Source organism: Lethenteron reissneri, chromosome 2 (assembly GCF_015708825.2).
Source record: "Lethenteron reissneri isolate LAM-NWPU_2019-01 chromosome 2, ASM1570882v1, whole genome shotgun sequence".
Taxonomy (NCBI): domain Eukaryota; kingdom Metazoa; phylum Chordata; class Hyperoartia; order Petromyzontiformes; family Petromyzontidae; genus Lethenteron; species Lethenteron reissneri.
This window is the reverse complement of record NC_083780.1, coordinates 14,149,725-14,168,845: the sequence shown is the minus strand read 5'-3', so window position 1 is coordinate 14,168,845 and position 19,121 is coordinate 14,149,725. Positions and strand designations below refer to the sequence as shown.

The 19,121-nt window shown below is 48.7% G+C and overlaps 1 protein-coding gene across 1 annotated transcript in view; it reads right to left on the bottom strand.

Annotated features, from left to right (window-relative positions):
* Positions 1 to 19,121, bottom strand: part of LOC133340776 (AP-2 complex subunit alpha-2-like) — a 48,573-nt gene that overhangs the window by 10,484 nt on the left and 18,968 nt on the right. Inside the window, exons 8-22 of the mRNA XM_061549165.1 lie at positions 18,692 to 18,842; positions 17,988 to 18,156; positions 16,763 to 16,900; positions 14,034 to 14,216; positions 13,172 to 13,269; positions 11,371 to 11,602; positions 10,482 to 10,658; positions 9,235 to 9,485; positions 7,345 to 7,419; positions 6,339 to 6,421; positions 5,576 to 5,664; positions 4,938 to 5,062; positions 2,440 to 2,556; positions 1,377 to 1,446; positions 211 to 345 (exon numbers count right to left, since the gene is read on the bottom strand). Coding sequence (XP_061405149.1) covers positions 211 to 345; positions 1,377 to 1,446; positions 2,440 to 2,556; positions 4,938 to 5,062; positions 5,576 to 5,664; positions 6,339 to 6,421; positions 7,345 to 7,419; positions 9,235 to 9,485; positions 10,482 to 10,658; positions 11,371 to 11,602; positions 13,172 to 13,269; positions 14,034 to 14,216; positions 16,763 to 16,900; positions 17,988 to 18,156; positions 18,692 to 18,842 — 2,093 coding nt within the window. The remainder of the gene's footprint in view (positions 1 to 210; positions 346 to 1,376; positions 1,447 to 2,439; positions 2,557 to 4,937; positions 5,063 to 5,575; positions 5,665 to 6,338; positions 6,422 to 7,344; positions 7,420 to 9,234; positions 9,486 to 10,481; positions 10,659 to 11,370; positions 11,603 to 13,171; positions 13,270 to 14,033; positions 14,217 to 16,762; positions 16,901 to 17,987; positions 18,157 to 18,691; positions 18,843 to 19,121) is intronic.

Genomic DNA, 19,121 nt, shown 5'->3' with positions numbered 1-19,121 from the left:
ACCGCTCCGTACACACACACACAACAAAACACATGCAAGGCACTAAAAACGACCACTCAAGTCTGAGCTGCTGCCCTCCAGTTGGCTGGAGGGTGAACATTTGGCAATAAGTTTTGTCCAATCCCGGCCCAGCCGGCTCAAAAGAGGCAAATGGCCAACGAAGAAGAAGCGTACGTCGTCAACACCACCAACGAGCGCGCGCACTCATACCTGCGCCTGCAGGTTGGGCTCCAGTCGCAGAAGGCAGCCGATCTGCAAAGTCTTCGTTTGGATGATTCCTGCCCCCACATAGTTGTCCGGGTTGGGGTCGACTCTTTCCAGCATGGCCATGCCAAACCCAACCAGCTGATACACACGTGTGCACAAGATTGCAAGCGCACACACACACACACAATAAGTCCTCGCTTCAACACGCGTGTTAACACACTCTTAGGTTTTTTCGGTAAAGTCACGTAGATAAAAATAAATAATAAAATAACAATTATAGAAATAATAATAGAAATAAAATAATAAATCACGACATTTCGGAGGCAACACAAGTCTCCGTCATCAGGTGGGACCGTCACAGCTAGATTTACTGTCTCAAGTGAGGCAAAAATTCCAAGATACAAGTTCAGGGGAGAGGAGGGGGAGAGGGGCTTATCTGAATGTGGTAGCCAATGAAAGGAACGTATTGGGGGGGGGGGGGGGCGGGGCTAAAAGAGAACAACAGGTGCACATGCTAAAGGTGCACATGCTAGAAGAGAACGACAATGCACATGTTGTTTTACCCAGTGTTGGTTGACAATCTAAATACAAAAACACGTGTGTTAACACAACGCGTTTTCGCCATAATGCGAAGTGCTCACGAGGGAACACTTTTTGCACAACGGGGGAGGGGAACGTCATGACGCGGAACGCGCTCCGTTATAACGCAGACTTGGAGCACTCGACGACGAACCACGTTCTTGAGCTACGCAGCCGAGTGGTAGTGACACCGCCATCTTACTGCGTGCGCGTAGGAGTACCTCGTAGCTCGCCAAACTTTATCGTGATATCTTATTTATGTGAAAATTATTTTTGCTTCACGCGGCATTTTTCAGGAACGCATCTCCTGCGTTAACCGAGGAAATTCTGTATTGAGAGCGCATAGTTGTGTTTGACAAAAACATTTACAATTCGAATGGGTTTACTACTCTCCAACACGCTGGTGTGCTGAACGAGTAACTATTTGGCATGTTTTGTTTACGTGATACATCTTACTAAGCGTCTGTGTCGGGTGGTAGCGGGTTTAACGACACATTTATATTCATGCGATCTAACCCAAAAAAAACCCTCAATTATAAACCTTCATTCATTCCGTTTTACATCGCTCCCCATCGCTGGTACACACGCACCTTGGCTTTGGTAACCTCTAGTTCCATTGGTGCCGTTGCCTTGAAGATTCTCTGGGCTTCTTGTTGTGGGCTGCACTCGCACGGACACGGAAAAACAAGCAACGTTTAGTCTTTCTTTACACCGCCATCAACCGATAACGATGGCGTGGGTATGCCCCACCGCTTGGGCTAGTGCTCTTAGCGAGCACCTACGATTGCCGGCACGGCACACGAGGGGGTGGGTGGCTAGCACCACGCCCGGCCGCCTTTGTCTCCATAGTGGCAATGTTTACACACCGCACCAGGTTCTTGTGAGTTTGAGTCAGCCTAGAGGAGACCCAGGATCAGTTAATATAAATCAGCGTTCTTCACTAATTTTCAGAGGGGGGTGCCATTTTCCCCTATAAGACATCATCAGTGTGAGGGCCACCACACACATTTGAAACCATTGGGGTGTGACAGCTGCATGACGATGATGGGGGGCGTTTTCACATTTGTGTATTGTCGGGGGCTGCACGTCAGGGGTCGCACTAAAGGCCACCCGTGGCCCGCGGGCCTTGCAAAAAGGAATATTAATATAAATCATGACGGGTGTTGGTCATGAGCAGGAATTGAACCTCGGGCCACCGGGTTTGTAGCGCAGTGAGCTAACCACTGCGCCACCGCTCCCCACCACACAAAAAGACAAAGATCCCCCGTGTAGACTTAACAGACTGTTGGGGCAGGCGCTGTTAGCGTGCAACCTATGAAGGCCAGCACGGCACACGAGGGGGTGGGTGGCCAACACCACGCCCGACCGCTTTTGCTTCCCCAGTGGCGATGCTTACACACCACACCAGGTGCTCATTTGAGGCCGAGTCGACCTAGGTGAGGCCCAGGACCAGTTCAAATTATCGTCACTGGCGTTGGCCGTGAGCGGGATTCGAACTCGGGTCGCCGTGTTCGTAGCGCCAGCACGCTAGCCGCTGCACTACCGGCTTCCCACCACACACGCGCGCAGACGTGTCTACTTCTCCAGACTGCGCGGTCTGCCAAGTCTCCTCGGCTGGCAGCGAAACGAAGCGTTGGGGGGCACGGGCAGCACCTGCTCAGCTGCTTCCAGCGTGCGAAGAAGTCCTGCGAGGCCATCTCAGTCGGCTGAAAGAACTTGTTGAGAACGACGGGGAGCTGCATCGTGATGCTTTGCATGGAGCCCCCATAGCTGGTGCACACGTCCATATGCACCACACACAAAAGACAAAGATCCCCCTTATAGTCTTAACAGACCGTTGGGGGGGGGAGGCAAGTGCCGTTAGCGAGCAGCTCCTATTGCGCACGAGGGGGTGGGTGGCCAGCATTGTGCTCGGCCGCCTTTGTCTCCCCGGTGGTGATGCTTACACGCCACACCAAGTCGTGATTTAAGGCCGAGTCGACCGAGATGAGGCCCGGGATCCGTTAATCGCCACCGATGTTGATGGCCGTGAGCGGGAATCCACCCTCTGGTGGTGCGGTGCGCTTACCCTTACACTACTGCGCCCCACTGCGCACACACATAAGCACACGTACGTTAGTACATATACATGCGTGTAAAACACATTCATTCACTTGCATTGATTTACTCAGGAAGGCCCCGCCGAGTTTTACACTCATCAGGGGAGTACCGCTCTGGTTTTTGACAAGTTGGGGGCGACAACTCTTAGTGTTTTGTTTAGCCAAGCGAGTAGATTTGCGGGCCAATTTTCTCAGGTTTTTTCGGTAAAGTCACGTAGGTAAAACATCAAAATTAATAAAAATAAAATAAAATAAAGATCACGACGTTTCGGAGGCAACACAAATCTCCGTCATCAGGTGGGACCGTCACAGCCAGATTAGCTGCATCAAGTGAGGCAATGATTCAAGATGTAATCCCTTAAAAGCGAGTTGAGGGGGGAGGAGAGGGGGGAGCTCATCAGAATGTGGTAGCCAATGAATGGAACGTATCGGGAGGGAGGGGGGCGGGGCCAACGTGACTTTACCGGAAAAAAACCTAAGAATATGAATCCTTGCAGTCACGAAAGCTTCAAATCTAGAGCCAATTTTCTCATTTGAGAAATGTAGACCATAACGCCCCAGCGCCACGTCCCCTCCTCCTTCTCGAATAGCGCAATGGCATCGTCAACGTCCACTGTAAAGCAGACGGCGTGCGGACATTTGCGGTTCGTACCCACCCCCCTCCGCGCAGGATTAAACAGGGCGGCCACGGGGTTGTAACCTTAAACCTCGGCAACAAGCGGCTGACGTGCTACCACTCGGCCACATTGACGCCCACATACACAGCAGAACCCCTCCTCTTAGGGAAGGTAATTGGTTCCACGAAACCGGTCGTCGAGTGATTTGGTCATTAAGCGAGTATAGGGAATGCACGTTAAGGGCTAAATTCGTTCCGATAGCAACGAAAGTTACCCCTTTTTCATCGAAAAAATTTACTTTGTAATATTAAACAATGGATATGAATACATAAAGATACTAACAACATTATAAACACATAATATTAAAATAAAGACGGTTAAACAATGCATTCATTCATATTTACTGTACCTACAACAGCCCATCGTTAACAGGGGATTGGTCGGTAAGCGAACATATTGGGCTCTATGGAGGCCTGTCGTTAAGTGATTAGTCATTAACAGTGGGGGGGGGGGGGAGGTGGTTAAAAGGGGTTCTACTCTACGATACACTACACTACATTATACACTACACTACCATTTCCTACACATTGGGCTCTATGGAGGCCCGTCGTTAAGCAATTAGTCGTTATTAGGGGTCGTCGTTAAGAGGGGTTCTACTGTATGTAAGTTGAAGACAAGCTCGCATGGTGATGCTGCACGGGCAGTGGTGGACAAGCACAAATAACCAACAACCATTCGTCAATAACGCTGCTTTAAAATAAAACATACGATTGGCAATGTTTCTGCAGTGCCCCAATGTTTCGGGGAGGGGGGACTGCACGTAAAGCCTCATGGCCATCGCATGGCTCGCCGATTAGGCACTCGGCGAGTGCTCCAGAGGATGAGAGGATACCAGAATCTTTATTGAGACTGCTGGAGGAATCCAATGAGCTATGAAGCTCTGTTTTGCAGATGTCCAGTTTGGATGGGTCAGCAAGTTACAACTAAGAGTTTAACAGGCGCCCCTCAATAGGGCTCAATCGTTACCACCACCAAATAATACTAAGACCCTAACCACCTTCACAGTAAACCCATAGCCATAACCTCAAAACTATGAAACATATCCACACGCTAAAATCGTACGTCTAATAAAAAAACCAATCCATAACTTCTTAGCATAAACCAGAACACAAACTTGAACACGAATTTGACCCCAAATGGCTCACAGACCCCAATCCTTAACCCAAGCATATCTCAACGTCTCAACCATTTGAACAATTAACTACAAAACCCTTTACCCCTGAACCTTTCCATTTAACATAAACACAACCTATTAATTTAAACCACGATGCCTTTACCCGAACAGCAGCTTTGTAAGGCCAACAACACGCTCAAGCCCTCTCACACCCGACCCGTCTGTGTGTGTGGCCGAAGAGAAGGAGTGTCTGGGTCTCACCGGAACTGGATGGTAAGGAGAGGTGCGTCGCTGAAGTCGTCCAAGCACTCGACATTGATCATCTGCTGGACCTGGGCCCCACCGTCGATCAGCGGCTCCACTGTGCGAGCCTCCACCGCCAGCTGTGCCAAGGGACCCCCGTGCAGTCAAGGAGGCTATCGTTTGCGGCCAGGGTCGCTTTGGAAAGAATAAGTTAATATCTCGGTGGGGCTTTGCCTGGCAGGGATGGTTTTAATGTTGTATTTGTGTGTTTTGGGCGATTTGTTAACCCTTTCATGGACTGTTCATAATAATGAAATCCACAGCAAGATTTCACACCTGATGAGGATTGCTTGTGTTGCAGTCGAAACGTCGTGATAATTTTTACTGTTTTATATTTATTTTATTTTATTATTTCCCTTCTTTGTGACTTTACCGAAAGAACCAAGAATATGAATCCCTGCAGTCACGGAAGCTTTAAATCAAAATAAAAAAACATCTATATTTATGCGACCTCACCCAAAAACCTCTATTATGGATAATATTGATCGCGAAAGCGTGCGTGTTAAATTAATCCACATCATAAAAAAAAAAAATCGCATTTTTGTCATCATTATTTTTTATGTCGCAATAAAAGAAGCTGGTGCAACAAGGATATGGTTTTTCAGCTCTCCGGGGCACGCGACGGTGGGCGAGAAGCTCTGGAACTGAACGGACGTCTTGTTGCCGTAGAACAGGCAGACGCGGCCTGCGTGATGGGGGCAGACGCAAGAACGAGCATGGCACCTCCTGTTAGCTCTGAGACAGACTCAGGTGCCCGCGGACGGATCTGTTTCATTAGCCAAGGGCTTGATGCACCCTGTGGAGGCACCACTAAATGACGGGATTAATAAAAGGTGCAGGCGCTGCCACATTCAGCTACCCGGGTGAGTAGATTTTGCCACACGGGAGCCAGCAACTCGTTTTTTAATTACTGCCCAAATATGGCTTTGACAGCGCATGTCAGCGTCATCGCGTGCAGCTGTGTGCGTGGCCGGGAATGAAAATCTTGCTGCTGCTGCTGCTGCCAGGATGTTAGTGGAGTGTGCTCATTGACATCTTGACGCTTAAGTACACAAAGACAAAATATTCCCCCTATAGCCTGAACAGACTGTTGGGGCAAGTGCTGTAAGAGCACCTACGAAGGCTGGAACGACACACGAGGGGGGGGGGGGGTGGCCAGCATCACGACGATGCTTACACACCACACCAGGTATTAATTTGAGGCCGAGTCGACCTAGGGGGAGGCCCACAACCGGTTTAGCTAATCGTCACTTGTGTTGGCTGTGAAAAGGGAATCGAACTCGGATTCGTAGCGCAGCGCGCTAACAGTTTCACACACGCACACACACACACACAAAATCCCCCTCGCCACTCACTTACCTAGATTCTGTCTGTATTCAGACTTGACTCCGATCTGTAGCAGCTGATTTTCAAACAAAACCCCATTGTTCTTGCACACAAACCTAAGGGACAAAGATAACATCACATATACGCACTCGTGTTGCAAATATATATTTTTCTAAATATATTCCCGTATTGTTCCCTTAATAGGAGCAACCTTTCTGTTAAAACTGAAAGACTATTGTTAGAATTAAGTTATCCCAATTAAGATTTAGATTGCATTGCTGCAATGCTGTGTGATATGGACCAGATATGGCTTTGCGATTGTCTTGACCACTGACCAAGTTATTTTTTTCAACATGGAGAGGGCTAAATAGAAGTATATATTTTAATCTTAACACTACACTAAAAAAGGTAGGTATATACAGTTTTCACAATATAATTGTGCATTATATTCAAGGGTTTACTGGAGACCTTTGTTTTTGTGTGCCCATCGTGGGTTTGGGATTAGAAGACTGGCCCCTATCAGGGGCGAGGTCACGTGATGGGCGTATTCACGGTGAGATCAGCCCCCCCTCCCCCTCCCAAATCAGCTCTTTGTCTCAGCATTCATTGCAATTTGCAAAGGACAGAAGGGCGCTTCCAATTTCACCCCATGGAGCGGTAGTGTGCCAATTGCTGGGTGAAATCCAACGAAACAGGGCCCGTGTGCATTTGTGTATGTGTGAACATGTGCACACGTTACACGTGCGCCTGTATTATTTTATACGGTGTGCGTACACATGGGCAATACATAGAGTAAAAAAATAAACGGTGTATCCTTAATGTTACCGAGAGAACAATAAAACTACATCACAGTTCAGGCCGAGTGGCCCACAGTAGAACTGGAGGAAGAGCGACCACCCACACGCAGCCGCGACTCCTGTGCAGGATCGGGCATCCCCTTCCACTGAACGGCGGACGGTCAGACTGACACTTTGGCTGGATGCGCGGTGGGACGCATGACGGAGGGAGGTGCAGGGGAACTAGGGGTCGGACATCTTACTTGTTAAAGAGCTCATCGGCGCCATGCAGGGCGCTGTCATCAGAGAGTGAGACGGGCGGGGAGAGAGTGCGCTGGCTGCACACAATACCCGATGTGTATACACGCACGCACGCACACACACGTATGGTCAAACAGCAAAAGGGCACACACACTTCCAAGTGCCCGTGCATCCACGTCAGTTCACGCGCTGACATGTGCACGCACGCGCCACGGAAAGCAAAGTGTACGCCTGCGAGCACACACTTGCGTTGGGGCCCTCTTTATATTCATGAAAGAGCCCCAATCGTTCAGATGCCGTGCCACGAATGCAGCCTGCCGCTGACTGTCACATGCTGAGTAACCTCGGTTTCCAAGCATTTCGCGAGGATGTATGTAAACGTGTGCATGTTGAAACTCTTTTGCACCGTACGTAGCAGACCGTGCTAAATCGGAGGAAGGACAATCTAAATCTAAAAGTCAGTTCTAAAAGAAATCAGTTTGTTAATCTAGACGATTTAAAAGTGCATAGCTCCAGGGGCTTCCTAATATTGGAAGAGCGTTCCAGAAGGCTGCAGAAGTGCACCTGAAGGCGCGTGATGCGGTGACCCTTTTTTGTTCGGTGGCCAGCCAAAAGCTGCCAAAAGCAGGAAAGCACCAAAATAACTGAATGATGGACATATGCAAGGCGGCACCTGTCCCCTCGCCCCCCCCGCGTTGCTTGCGCCACCATTATTAAAATTAATATTACGAACGACACGCCACACACGCAGCATCTTGGAATATTTGTCTAAGCAGACGACATCGCTCTCGCTAAGCGAGCATCAAGCCTCGAAAAAAGGTAGCTACACCCTTTGCCGAGGACCTTAACAATGATGCGGAGGGATTTTGGAAATTGGCAACTGCATTCCGCTTATCTGGCGAGAAAATGCCAAAATGACACTCGTCTTTCAGCAGCAAGAAAGGTTCTGAAAAAAAGCCATCACCAAAATAAATCTCAAGAGTTACTCTGGATCGAGGCCTCGGGCCTACCGAGAACATTTGAGGAAATCCGCAAAAAGACAAAGACCAGGAGACGAACCCTCAAAACACAGAAACAAACACAGGCACGTGTTGAGAAGCAGACGGGCGTACGCTCCGTACGGCTACCTTGGGTCTTAAAATGTACGCCACAGCACAGTGCCGAGCTCGGAAAGAAGTGCCAGTGAACAGCCTGTTCTGTAACGCACCGGGAACCAGCGCGGAGGCTTCAGGAGCAGCTGAGAAGGCGATCGCTTTTGGTGACCGTGTGACGACTCAGGTCAAGTTTGTTCTGGACCCTCTGTAGCCCGAGACAAGTTTTTCTTTTACGTTCCATAGAGGACGGCACTTAGCTTTGCCGCAATCGAGCAGTCATCTTACAACTGCCATTTGCTACAGTGTGCGGGTGTGCATGACAATGCACTAACATACAAGTGCACACGCCTGACATGTGCACTCGCTTTATGGAAATATACAACGCAAACAAACATACGCGACACTTATACATACACTTGCGCATGCACAAACGTGTGTGTGTGTGTGTGCGCCAACGTAAATTTTCCCCATACATCCAACGACAACATACGTTGCACGGCCTCCACACTCCGCCTCTTCCCACCCCACATATGCGTTTGTTAGCGAGTTGGCTAGTGGCTGTGTGACAACATCAAAATGGGTTCAGAAAATTCTTCACTGGTTTCGTTCCAATTTTTTTTTTAACCGTTCCACACACGAGTCGTCAGGCAGCGAGTCGTCAGGCAGCAAGCAAGAGGCCGTTTCAGATCGTGGCAGCAGCAGCACGGGAGACGCAGCAACCCACTGCAAGAGGGCAGCAGCGCCGCCATGGCAGTTTTACTTTTGCGCTCAAAGCGATCCTGCGTGTTGGCAACTCACTTGGCAAAGTATTCATCGGAGGAGATGGAAGGCAACGCAGCGGCGGTGCCAATGTCGGAGAAGACGTCGACGAGCAGCCCTCCTCCTCCTCCCCCCCCGCCACCTCCGCCGGGCGGCCCCACCACCGTGCCGCTGGGCCCCGGCCCTCCCGGCGACGGCACGGAGCCCGCCGCGACTGCGGCCACCGCGGCCGCCGCGGTGGGGGCGCCGAGGCCCAGCAGGTCAGCAGACGCGGACGGGGACGGGGTGGACTGCACCGAGACAAAAGACAAAGATTCCCCTGTAGAGCCCGAAGACTATGAAGACCGGAACGGGTGGGTGGCCAGCGCTACGCCCGACCACCTTGGTCTCCCTAGTGGCGATATTTACACACCGCACCAGGTACTCATTCGAGGTTCGGGACCGGTTCAGATATTTATCACTGGTTGGCCGTGAACGGGAATCGAACCTGGGTCGCTGGGTTCGTAGCGCAGTGCACCAACCACTACACTACCGCTCCCCACACGCACACACACAAGCATGTAGGCAATTGCATGTGTGGAACCCAAGACACACGTAGACAGTGGGTGGCTTTTGCAGGCACCGTACATTATTTCACTTCAGTGAATAGTGTGGTATTATTCGATAGTTACAATCTGTGGATACTCTTTCTACGCTTTCCAAACCAAAATTGAAAGTGTTAGTAATGTGTTAACTTTGTCCGTCTGTCTGAAAAGGGGAGGTCATGACAACTAAAATAATACAATTTTAAATCCTTTTCAGCAAAAGTTTCATACGTGTTAATTTGTTTGCGTTTAAGGTGGGTTAGGCCCTCGTGGACCTTGAAGTACCTGACCCAACTTCTATTATAATGTGTATTACTTCCCAGAATCTTTAAATGGAACTCGGGTAAACACACAAAGCCTGCAAGAGGTCCCAGAGGACTGGTCTTTCCACTGAGAAGCTGCAGCCCATTGATCCATTAAATAATAATAATTTCATTTCATATAGCATCATTCATGCAAGTGCATCCCACAACACTGCACATCAATTATCCAGTTCCGTACACAGATTATACAAAAACAAAACCCCACTGCTTCTTTCGGCAAAACTACATAGAAATTCCTCCTGTAATATTGTCATTTTGGATAGGAGTTTACTTGTCTCAATAGGACTCCGGGAACCCAATTTGTAAAAAAAAAGGTGGAAATGAACACAAAGTTCAACATGTAAACAGCGCGACGTGCCGAAGGTATTGATGTACGTACAAGGGCGCTGGCTTTGAGTGCGATGGGTTCAGATCCTCCGTTGAGTTCTCCACCAGGGCCGGTCTTCTTGCCGTCTTCCAGGTCTGTGACGGTGGACGGGCCTTTCTTCTTCTTGAGCTTGGCCAGGATGGACGACTCGCGCTCTGGAAACGGTGGCATCTCCTCCAGCACCGTGGCCTTGATTTTGTTAACCACGGGGGGTGGGTGGGTGGGGGAAACAGCGGAGGGATGGAACGGTTAAGAGCACATTGGGACAGGGAGAAAATCTCGGTGGCACGTCACTTTGCACCACGGGCAGAGGCCGACCAACGAGGCAACGTGGTTAGGCAAACGATACGTGCATGTGCGGCGCAGACAGAATTCACCCACAGGAGGAGCACGGAGAAATGGAGGTGGATATATTGATGACGAGAATTTTTTTTCCTATTCTGGCGTAGGGCATTATGTTAGGAGTTAAAAAGGCAATGTCGAGGTCTGCTAGCCAGGAGAGGACTTCAGGAGAGTCAGTGGAGTTGAACAATAAGGTCAATGAAGGAACAGAGGCCATGGAATATTATTGGGCAGATTTGGTTTGGCCTCTTCATAGAAGATCACCGCTGTGTTTTCAAAGCCAACGGTGGATGCCCTCTGGATGCTCACCCCACGCCACCGCTGGCTCAGGGCTGTAAAACGGGAGATGACCAACCACCCTCTCAATGCTCATTTGAGCAGAAAAAAACCCACTGACTTTTGACTGCTACATCATAGTGGATGTTAACAACTGTGTGCTTCCTATGTTGCCGGTGGCAAGTGTCAGTCGTGTTTTGCTGTCGAGCGATGAAGGCGATGGCGGTGAAGATGACGACGCGATGCGGTTTTGTCGGTGGCATGCAGCGAGTGGGGGTCGAACCAGCACGTCGGTGGTGGCGACGGTGCTCAGCTTGAGGTACTCGACCGCTCGCTGCTGCAGTTCGGCGTCGGCGTTGCGGAGCTGATTCCCCGAGCGCAGCACCTCCTGGATGGTGGGCTTGATCTCGGGGAAGAGGTTCACGAACTTGATGTACGTGCTGAGCAGCAGCGCGCGCGTCGATACGCTGCACAGGTGGAACTTGGAGTGCAGCAGGTTGAACTGCACGAGGGGGCTGCACGCAGGCACCCACAAACGCACGCACACGAGCTAATTCACTCGAGGTTCAGTCCGATGCGGTTCAGAGACAAACTCAAGACTTGGCCGTGTATACAAGTAAACGAATGTAAAAAAAAAAATCGAAACAAACATCATTGCACACTTACATGGCGCCAATATAAATGCTGGTAAGGCCACTTAAAGAGTGTTGAAGATTATCAGACTGGTTATGGGACGAACAGACCAGATTCTGTTAGGAACAGATGGAATCCAGTTGTTTAAAAGTGATGATGAATATAAAAAAAACAATGAGTGGACAGTGAAGCTGGGTTTATGGAGTCAATAGCGAGATATAGCTGGGTGCCTTCAGCATAGAAGTGATGGCTCACGTATGATATTGCCAAGCAGCAGAGTGAGTATATTGAGAAGAGCAAGCAGCTGAGTATGGCACTGTGTGAGACACCGCTGCACACACAGGTGTGTCTGACAGGAAGACGGTCCCTGCATGGAAACATAGCAGCGGTTCTGGAAGATAAATGGGAAACCAGCAGGGAAGTGTGACGGAGTCCTCTAAATGTTACGGAAGTGCACAAAGAGAGGAGCGAGTGGATGGAGTGGCCTACAGCGTCAAACGCAGCAGAGGCCTAGGAGAAGCAGCGCTGATAGCGACCCATTGTCTGAAGGGTGAATACAGTCATTTACCGCATGTTGGAGAGCATTTTGAAAAGAATGGCTTTGGCGGAAACCAGATTGTACTGGGTCATCTAGACCACGGGGGGGGGGGGGGGGGGGGGGGACTTTTTTTGGAGGGATCAGAGAAAATAAATTTAGACCAAAATATAAATTGGTAGGATGGAGTAATAGCAGCAGCCTTGAGAGCTGTGGGGATGTTACCAGTTCGACGGAGGCACTGATGAAGCTGGTAAAGTACAGGGGGCCAGGGCGGGTAAGGCAGTGAGGGATGGGTATGGTGGGGTAAAGGAGCGAAGACAGACGAGTACGTTTACAAGTTGTTGCGATGTTGTTCATGGTGACAGGCTGTGACACATGTCAAGGGTCGGTGGTGGCGGGAGACAGACACGCGATACAAGGAGCAGTCAGATGTTAGAATTCCATTCCCGATTTTATTGACCTCTTTGAAAAAATGAAAAGAGGCGATTTGCTCACAAGCCCTTTCCCGTGGTACGTTTTGGTTTAGACAATATCGCTTATTAACTCCTTTAGCTACGATTGTAAGAACATGTATGAAGAACCTATTTAGCACCATACGTCGTCAACTGCGTGAATCCGAGGTGCAGAGGAAGGACAAAAACTAAACACATTAAGCAGTTTTAAAGAAATTAGTTTTAGGTCTAGATTTAAAAGTGCATAGCTCCAGTGGCTTCCTAATATCAGAAGGAAGAGCGTTCCAGATGGCCGCAGAAGCGCATCTAAAACCGTGCGATGCGTTGACCGTCTTTGTACGATGGCTCGCTACAATCCGCTGCGAGGGTGACCGGTGTTCACGCGATGGTTTATGCTCCCTGACGAGAGCAGCCCACGTAGACCTAATCCAGAAAAAATAGGCGTACACAAGGACACACACCTGGAGCGAGGGTCTCCAGCGATGAGATTTCCGAATTCTCCCAAGATGTAACCGCCCACCTTGACCATGTTTTCATGGCATGCTGGGGCCTGCAGTGCCTGTACACACACACACAGAGTGCACAACACATGCACCACTTGCTCAGAGCTGCACACTTAAAAATAGCCCAATTTAATGCTTTTAAAAACAGCACGTAAAGACTATAAAGCCCTAAACTGGAATATAATTGCATTCAGCTCACGAACGATAAAAAGGCTTGCCAATAATTATTTGTATAACCGACTGATAACCAGAAAAGCATAACTCGATATATTTCAGTTGACTAGAGCCCTGGCACCAGTGACAATGCCCAGCATGACTTCTGGACACGGTGCCTTAAAGGTTACCCGGGCCATAAATGATTTAGTAAGCCCAAGGCACAACACAGTTTATTCCTTCGTTCTCTTATCCGAGATCGGTTCTCCCATATCTTTGTAGACAAGAAGAGCTTCTCCATAAATATAGCAATTTATTTTCCAATCAACAACTCATTCTGAAGGAAATTCATTATTTGGACCACAATGAAAACCCAATATCTCTCATGTTATGTTACTCATTGGCCCAGATGAATTACAATAAAATTACAAAATAATATGTATGTAAGGAGAGCTTATGTCGCACCGTACGTAGCCAACCATGCTAATGGGATGTGCGGGGGAAACAAAAAAAACTAAAACACACACAAAAAACAATAATTTGTAGTGACTGTTAATATCTCGTGGAAATCTCGCTGGTCATTTCGGCAAGGTCATGACACCTATTTAAAAGAAAAGCGCCAGTCAGATGACGCGGTTATCCTGACTTCTGAGAAATGAGCGCGTACCTCAAAGACGGTCTTGGCAGCGTAGCCCTGCACGTCGTCGCGGTTCGTGACGATCTGGATGACGCGGTACCACACTTCTTCGCTCACGTAGTCGCCTGCGATGCGGATGAGGTTGAGTATGGTGTCCACGTACCACGTGTAATCCACCGCGTACCGCTCCGCCAAGATCGCCACCTTCAGCACCTGCACGCGGGGAGGCGGGGGTCACACGACAGCCGCCACCCATCGTTGGCAACAGCTTTGTTGTCGTCACCATCGTGAATGAAGCATCAGGAATAGCAAAGCCACACCAGCTCTCTCCACGAAGCCCTCTTGTCAGAGGCAGCAGACCTCTACATTGGCATTTAAGCCCCTTAACGTATTGCCAATATTATCGTTACCACCACGACAAACATTAGGAAAATTATTTGGTGACGCTGCTGCATTGGCAGTGGTGCAAAAGCAAGAAAAATTAACACTGATAAATGTGTAGATTTTTTTTTACATCACAGATTGTTCAACTCCTCAAACACCAGCACAACCACCATCATCACCCACACTGGTGACCAATACAACAGCCACTGCTACAACGATTACAATTAACACGACAGTTCTCATCGTTAGTGCGAATATTATCTCAATTGCAACCATCGACAATACACGCCGCCCGCCCCGTACCCTGCAAGCTTGCAGCCGCGGTAGAGTACGACTCGGGTTTGTACTGGGCTTGGTTAAAGTTAATCGATGTGCAAGCACGATGTGCCAGCACATCGATTAACACAATCCTGAAAGATATTCGCGGCATTCATTTATCAACTGAACTGGAAGCAGGCAATGACAAACGAGCATTGTCTGAACAAGGGTAACACGTCAGACTGGGCGAGTTTTAATTTACACCGACTTGGCCCTAATGAAAACCTTGATGATACCACTTAAAACAAAGCGAATAGTTTACACGGGACTGCTGGCATCGGTATATGCCGACCAGCATCTATTACGAAAAAACTATGAACGAAACTATTTTTTATTTTACCAGGTAAGACCCACTGAGCTACGTGGCTCTTTTTCAGAAGCGACCTGGCCACAAATGATAGCCCAACGAAGTGGCTTATCGCGTGGAAATTTATCGCAGCCAAATACTCTGAACGCACGTTTCTAAATGTGGAGGGACAAACCGGAGGACCTGGAGAAAAATCCTCACGACCACGAGAAGAACATGCAAACTCCAAATCTACAGCAGGCGACAGAGTCGGAATCGAACCCACAGCCCTCCTGTATCAGGCGAGGTAGTTAACATCTCCGAGCCACCGTGTGCACAACACTTGAGGTGTGGGCAAGCACCCCTTCACGTTGGGCAAGGTGTGTTAGAATGCTGGTGTAATGCACGGGATACAGGCTCTCATTTCTTACAAAATGAGGAGAGGGAAAATGCTGTCCAAGTTCTGGTGGCACCGTGTAAAAAAGTGCATAAGATGTTAAAGGTGCATAGGTTAGGTATAACCAGACCCAATCACAATTCAATCTGATCAGATCCAAATCCAATTTACAGATGATTGGATTTCTTTGGTTAATGGCCGAATCTCATTGATGGTGATTGGATTATAACTGTTACAGAAATGCTACATTACCCAATAATGTATTTACACACTGAAAAAGTGAATACATTTAAATTCCTTTAAAACACTTTGTTATGGTACATCGGAGAATAATGAGTAGCGTGCATAAAGCCTTGAGCACATTGGCTTAAACACAAATTACACTCTGCTGATTTAAATATTGTTACACACTTGTTTACCCAGAAAAGCCCCACTGAATCTCAACTGTCTTTCACGAGGGTCCTGTAAAGTTTTGCAGTATCAATGACGATTTAAGTAATTTGGGAGAAAAATGTTACAATTCGGAAAAATGTAGACCAATGTGCCAGCACAAGAATGGACTATTCACGGGATACGGAACATCCACTGTGAACCAAACTACGCCTACGTTACGGTCAAAACACATGTGGTACTATTAACCAGGGCAGCCTGCTGGACTTGAACCACGGACCTCTGCAATGAGCAGCTAACGTGCCAACACTGGGCCCCGTCACCGGTAGCGCGGCGGTCAACGCGCTGCGTTACAAACCCGGAGACCCGAGTTAGATTCCTGCTCACGGCCAACAATCGTGACGAATATCCGAACCAATAATTAATGGGTCTCCCTTAGGTCGACTCGGCTTCAAATGAGCACCTGGTGCGATGTGTAAACATTGGCACTCGGGAGACAAAACGCGGCCGGGCGTGGTGCTGGCCACCCACCCCCTTAGTGTGCCGTCCCGGCTTTCATAGGTGCTACTCGCTGACAGCACTTACCCCAACAGTCTAGTAAGGCTACACGAGTCTATTAACCAGGACAGCCGGCTGGATTTGAACCGCGGTCATTTGCAACGAGCAGCTGACGCGCCAACACTGGGCCCTGTCGCCGCCCAAAATATATAAATCAGAATCTGTATTTATACTGAAGGAATCCGTTGAACTATAAAGCTCTTTTTCACAGATGTCCAGTCGGGGCGGGTAAGAACGATAGCTGTGCAAAGTACAAAGGTAAACAAAATCACCCCAATACACACACACCAATACAACTAAACCAGCCCCATCCTAACAGGTAAAGCCCACTGAGGTATTCACATATTTTTCAGAAGCGACCTGGCCACATATGAGAGTGAGCGACGGAGCAGATAAGTACACGGACACAAATGAGTTTTTACACACCATCTCCTCCCGGATCGAGTAGTCGGCTGTCTCCAGGTAGTTGAGCATTTCGGAGGTGATCTCCTGTGCATTGCTACGGTCGCACATGGCGTAGAGCAGGTCCACGGCTCGCTGGCGGACGCTCACATCCCTCTCGGTCTGCTCCATCACCACGCAGGGCAGCAAAGGGGCATTGCGGAGATTTGATTTTGACATGTCAGAGAAGCGAGAGAATGTTACAATATTTTTTTACTTAATGCGGAACAACAAAGTCAGCAGTTTTTTCTTTTAATTTAAGGGAATTAAGCAGCAAACCGATCTATCGTTTCGGATAATTTAACTTAAACTGAGCAGACAAATCAGTGGTGGGGAGGGTTTCTGTTTTTGACAGGTGCAGCACTGACCCTGTGTGTCGGCATTGATTTCAAGACAAGTATGGACCAGTGTACAAGAGAATTTGCATTAGCGACGCTTTTTTTACATTCTCTAAAATGTTTAAAATATTCTAGCGAAGCAATTACATTCATGAGGAGCACAAATGTAAAATTTCGAGCAATTTTTTATTAACCGTGTGGTCAGTCTTCTGTATTTATTCCCTCCTCATCAGTCTCGCTCGCTATTATAAGTCTTCCGAAATTCTTCCGCCATGCAACTAATTGAATTATTTGTTACACGGGAAAACGCGTGCAGCCAGTTAGCCGGTGAGTTGTTTTGCTGGCACCAGCCCGCAGCAGTCACTAACATTAGTTATTAATTGTTTAAAAATTTTATTTTCTATTTTACCAGATAAGACTCACTTAGCTATACAGCTCTTTTTCAGAAGCGACCTGGCCACAAATGATAGCCCAATGAAGTTGCTCATCACATGGATATTTATAGCAGTCAAATACTCTACACCAGTGCTGCTTATAACCTTGACTACAGCCTGCACCACCCGTTGGTTCTCACAAAGGACATCTCGCACCCCAAGGGGGTGGCGTGCACCCCAGCTTAAGAACCACTGCTCTAAAAGCATGTCAATTCTACATCTGGTGAGAAAAACCAGAGGAACCGGACGAGCCCACGGGGAGAGACATACGCTAACTCTAAATATACCTCAGGTGTCAGGGTCGGGATCGAACCCACAATCTCCTGTATACCGGGCGAAGTAGTTAGCATTCACCACTGCGGCACCCTTATTGGCCAGGAAACTCAAGGCACAGATGATTTGTAACGGCAGCACGATGACGGAGGAGCAAGCACGTACCTTGAGGGCATTGATGACGGTTTCCTGGTGCTTCTTGACCGCCTCGTGCGAGAACTCCGACGATGCCAGCAGGCACATGCTCTCCAGGGCCAAGTAGCGCAGGTTCGTCTCGCGGTGCTGGAGGAACTGGCCCAGTTGGTTGCAGGCGCGCACCAGCAAATTTGGTTCGCTGGAGAGAGATGCCACCAATTACACCGGTGATCACTGTACCGTAATCACTCATCAGTAGCCGCATCACTGTCATCGTCGTCGTCGTCATCATTATCACAACACCCTCATCGTAAAATAATGCAGATGTGATATGTTGTGCAATAATGCAACAACCCGTTAAAATAGAACCAGAATATTTATTTATCCTGGAGAAATCCGATGAGCTATGAAGCTCTTTTTCACAGATGTCTAGTAAGGTGGATTAGAACATTACAATGACAAACAAAACAAAACAAAAATCACAAAAACTAAATAAAACTACTATAATTTTACCAGGTAAAGCCCATTGAGCTATTAGTTATTTTCAGAAGTGACCTCGCCATCACGAATGTCAGCTCAACGAAGCGTAAATAGAACGCCATTTTTGCCACGGAGACCCGTGGGTGTGGAGCGAATCAATCAAGACGCTTCCATCATAAAATTGAGCAAAACCTGGGCCCCACCCGATTGGCCACGTTGACAAGAGGGGAGGAGGAAGGGGGCCCCCCCCACACCTGTCGTGATGAATGATGAGGTTGATGGCCTCAAAGAGCACGGCGTTCTTGGCATTTGAGTGCTGCACTTTCTTCGACTTCGGCGGCTCCTGCGCCTTGTTGAGGATGTTCTCCAGGCACTCGCTCAGACGCCCGCGCACTGCCGGGTCCTCTGTCACGCAGTAGGCGGGCACGCGGGGGAGAATGCAGGCGCACACGTGGGTGTGCGTGTGTGTGCGTGCACAGAAAAGTACACGTGAATAGGAGTGCACAACCAAAGCGTTCATGATGAACTACGAAGGCATCGATTAAATACAGCGAGGCAGAATGGCACTGTAAAGAATAAGGAGATGTCTCGCTGTGTCCTACCGTGGGGCACTGGGACGTACCAGCCCGCACTAAATGAATTACCATGTCAGGCAAACGTAATGTACCGAAAGCATCATGCATG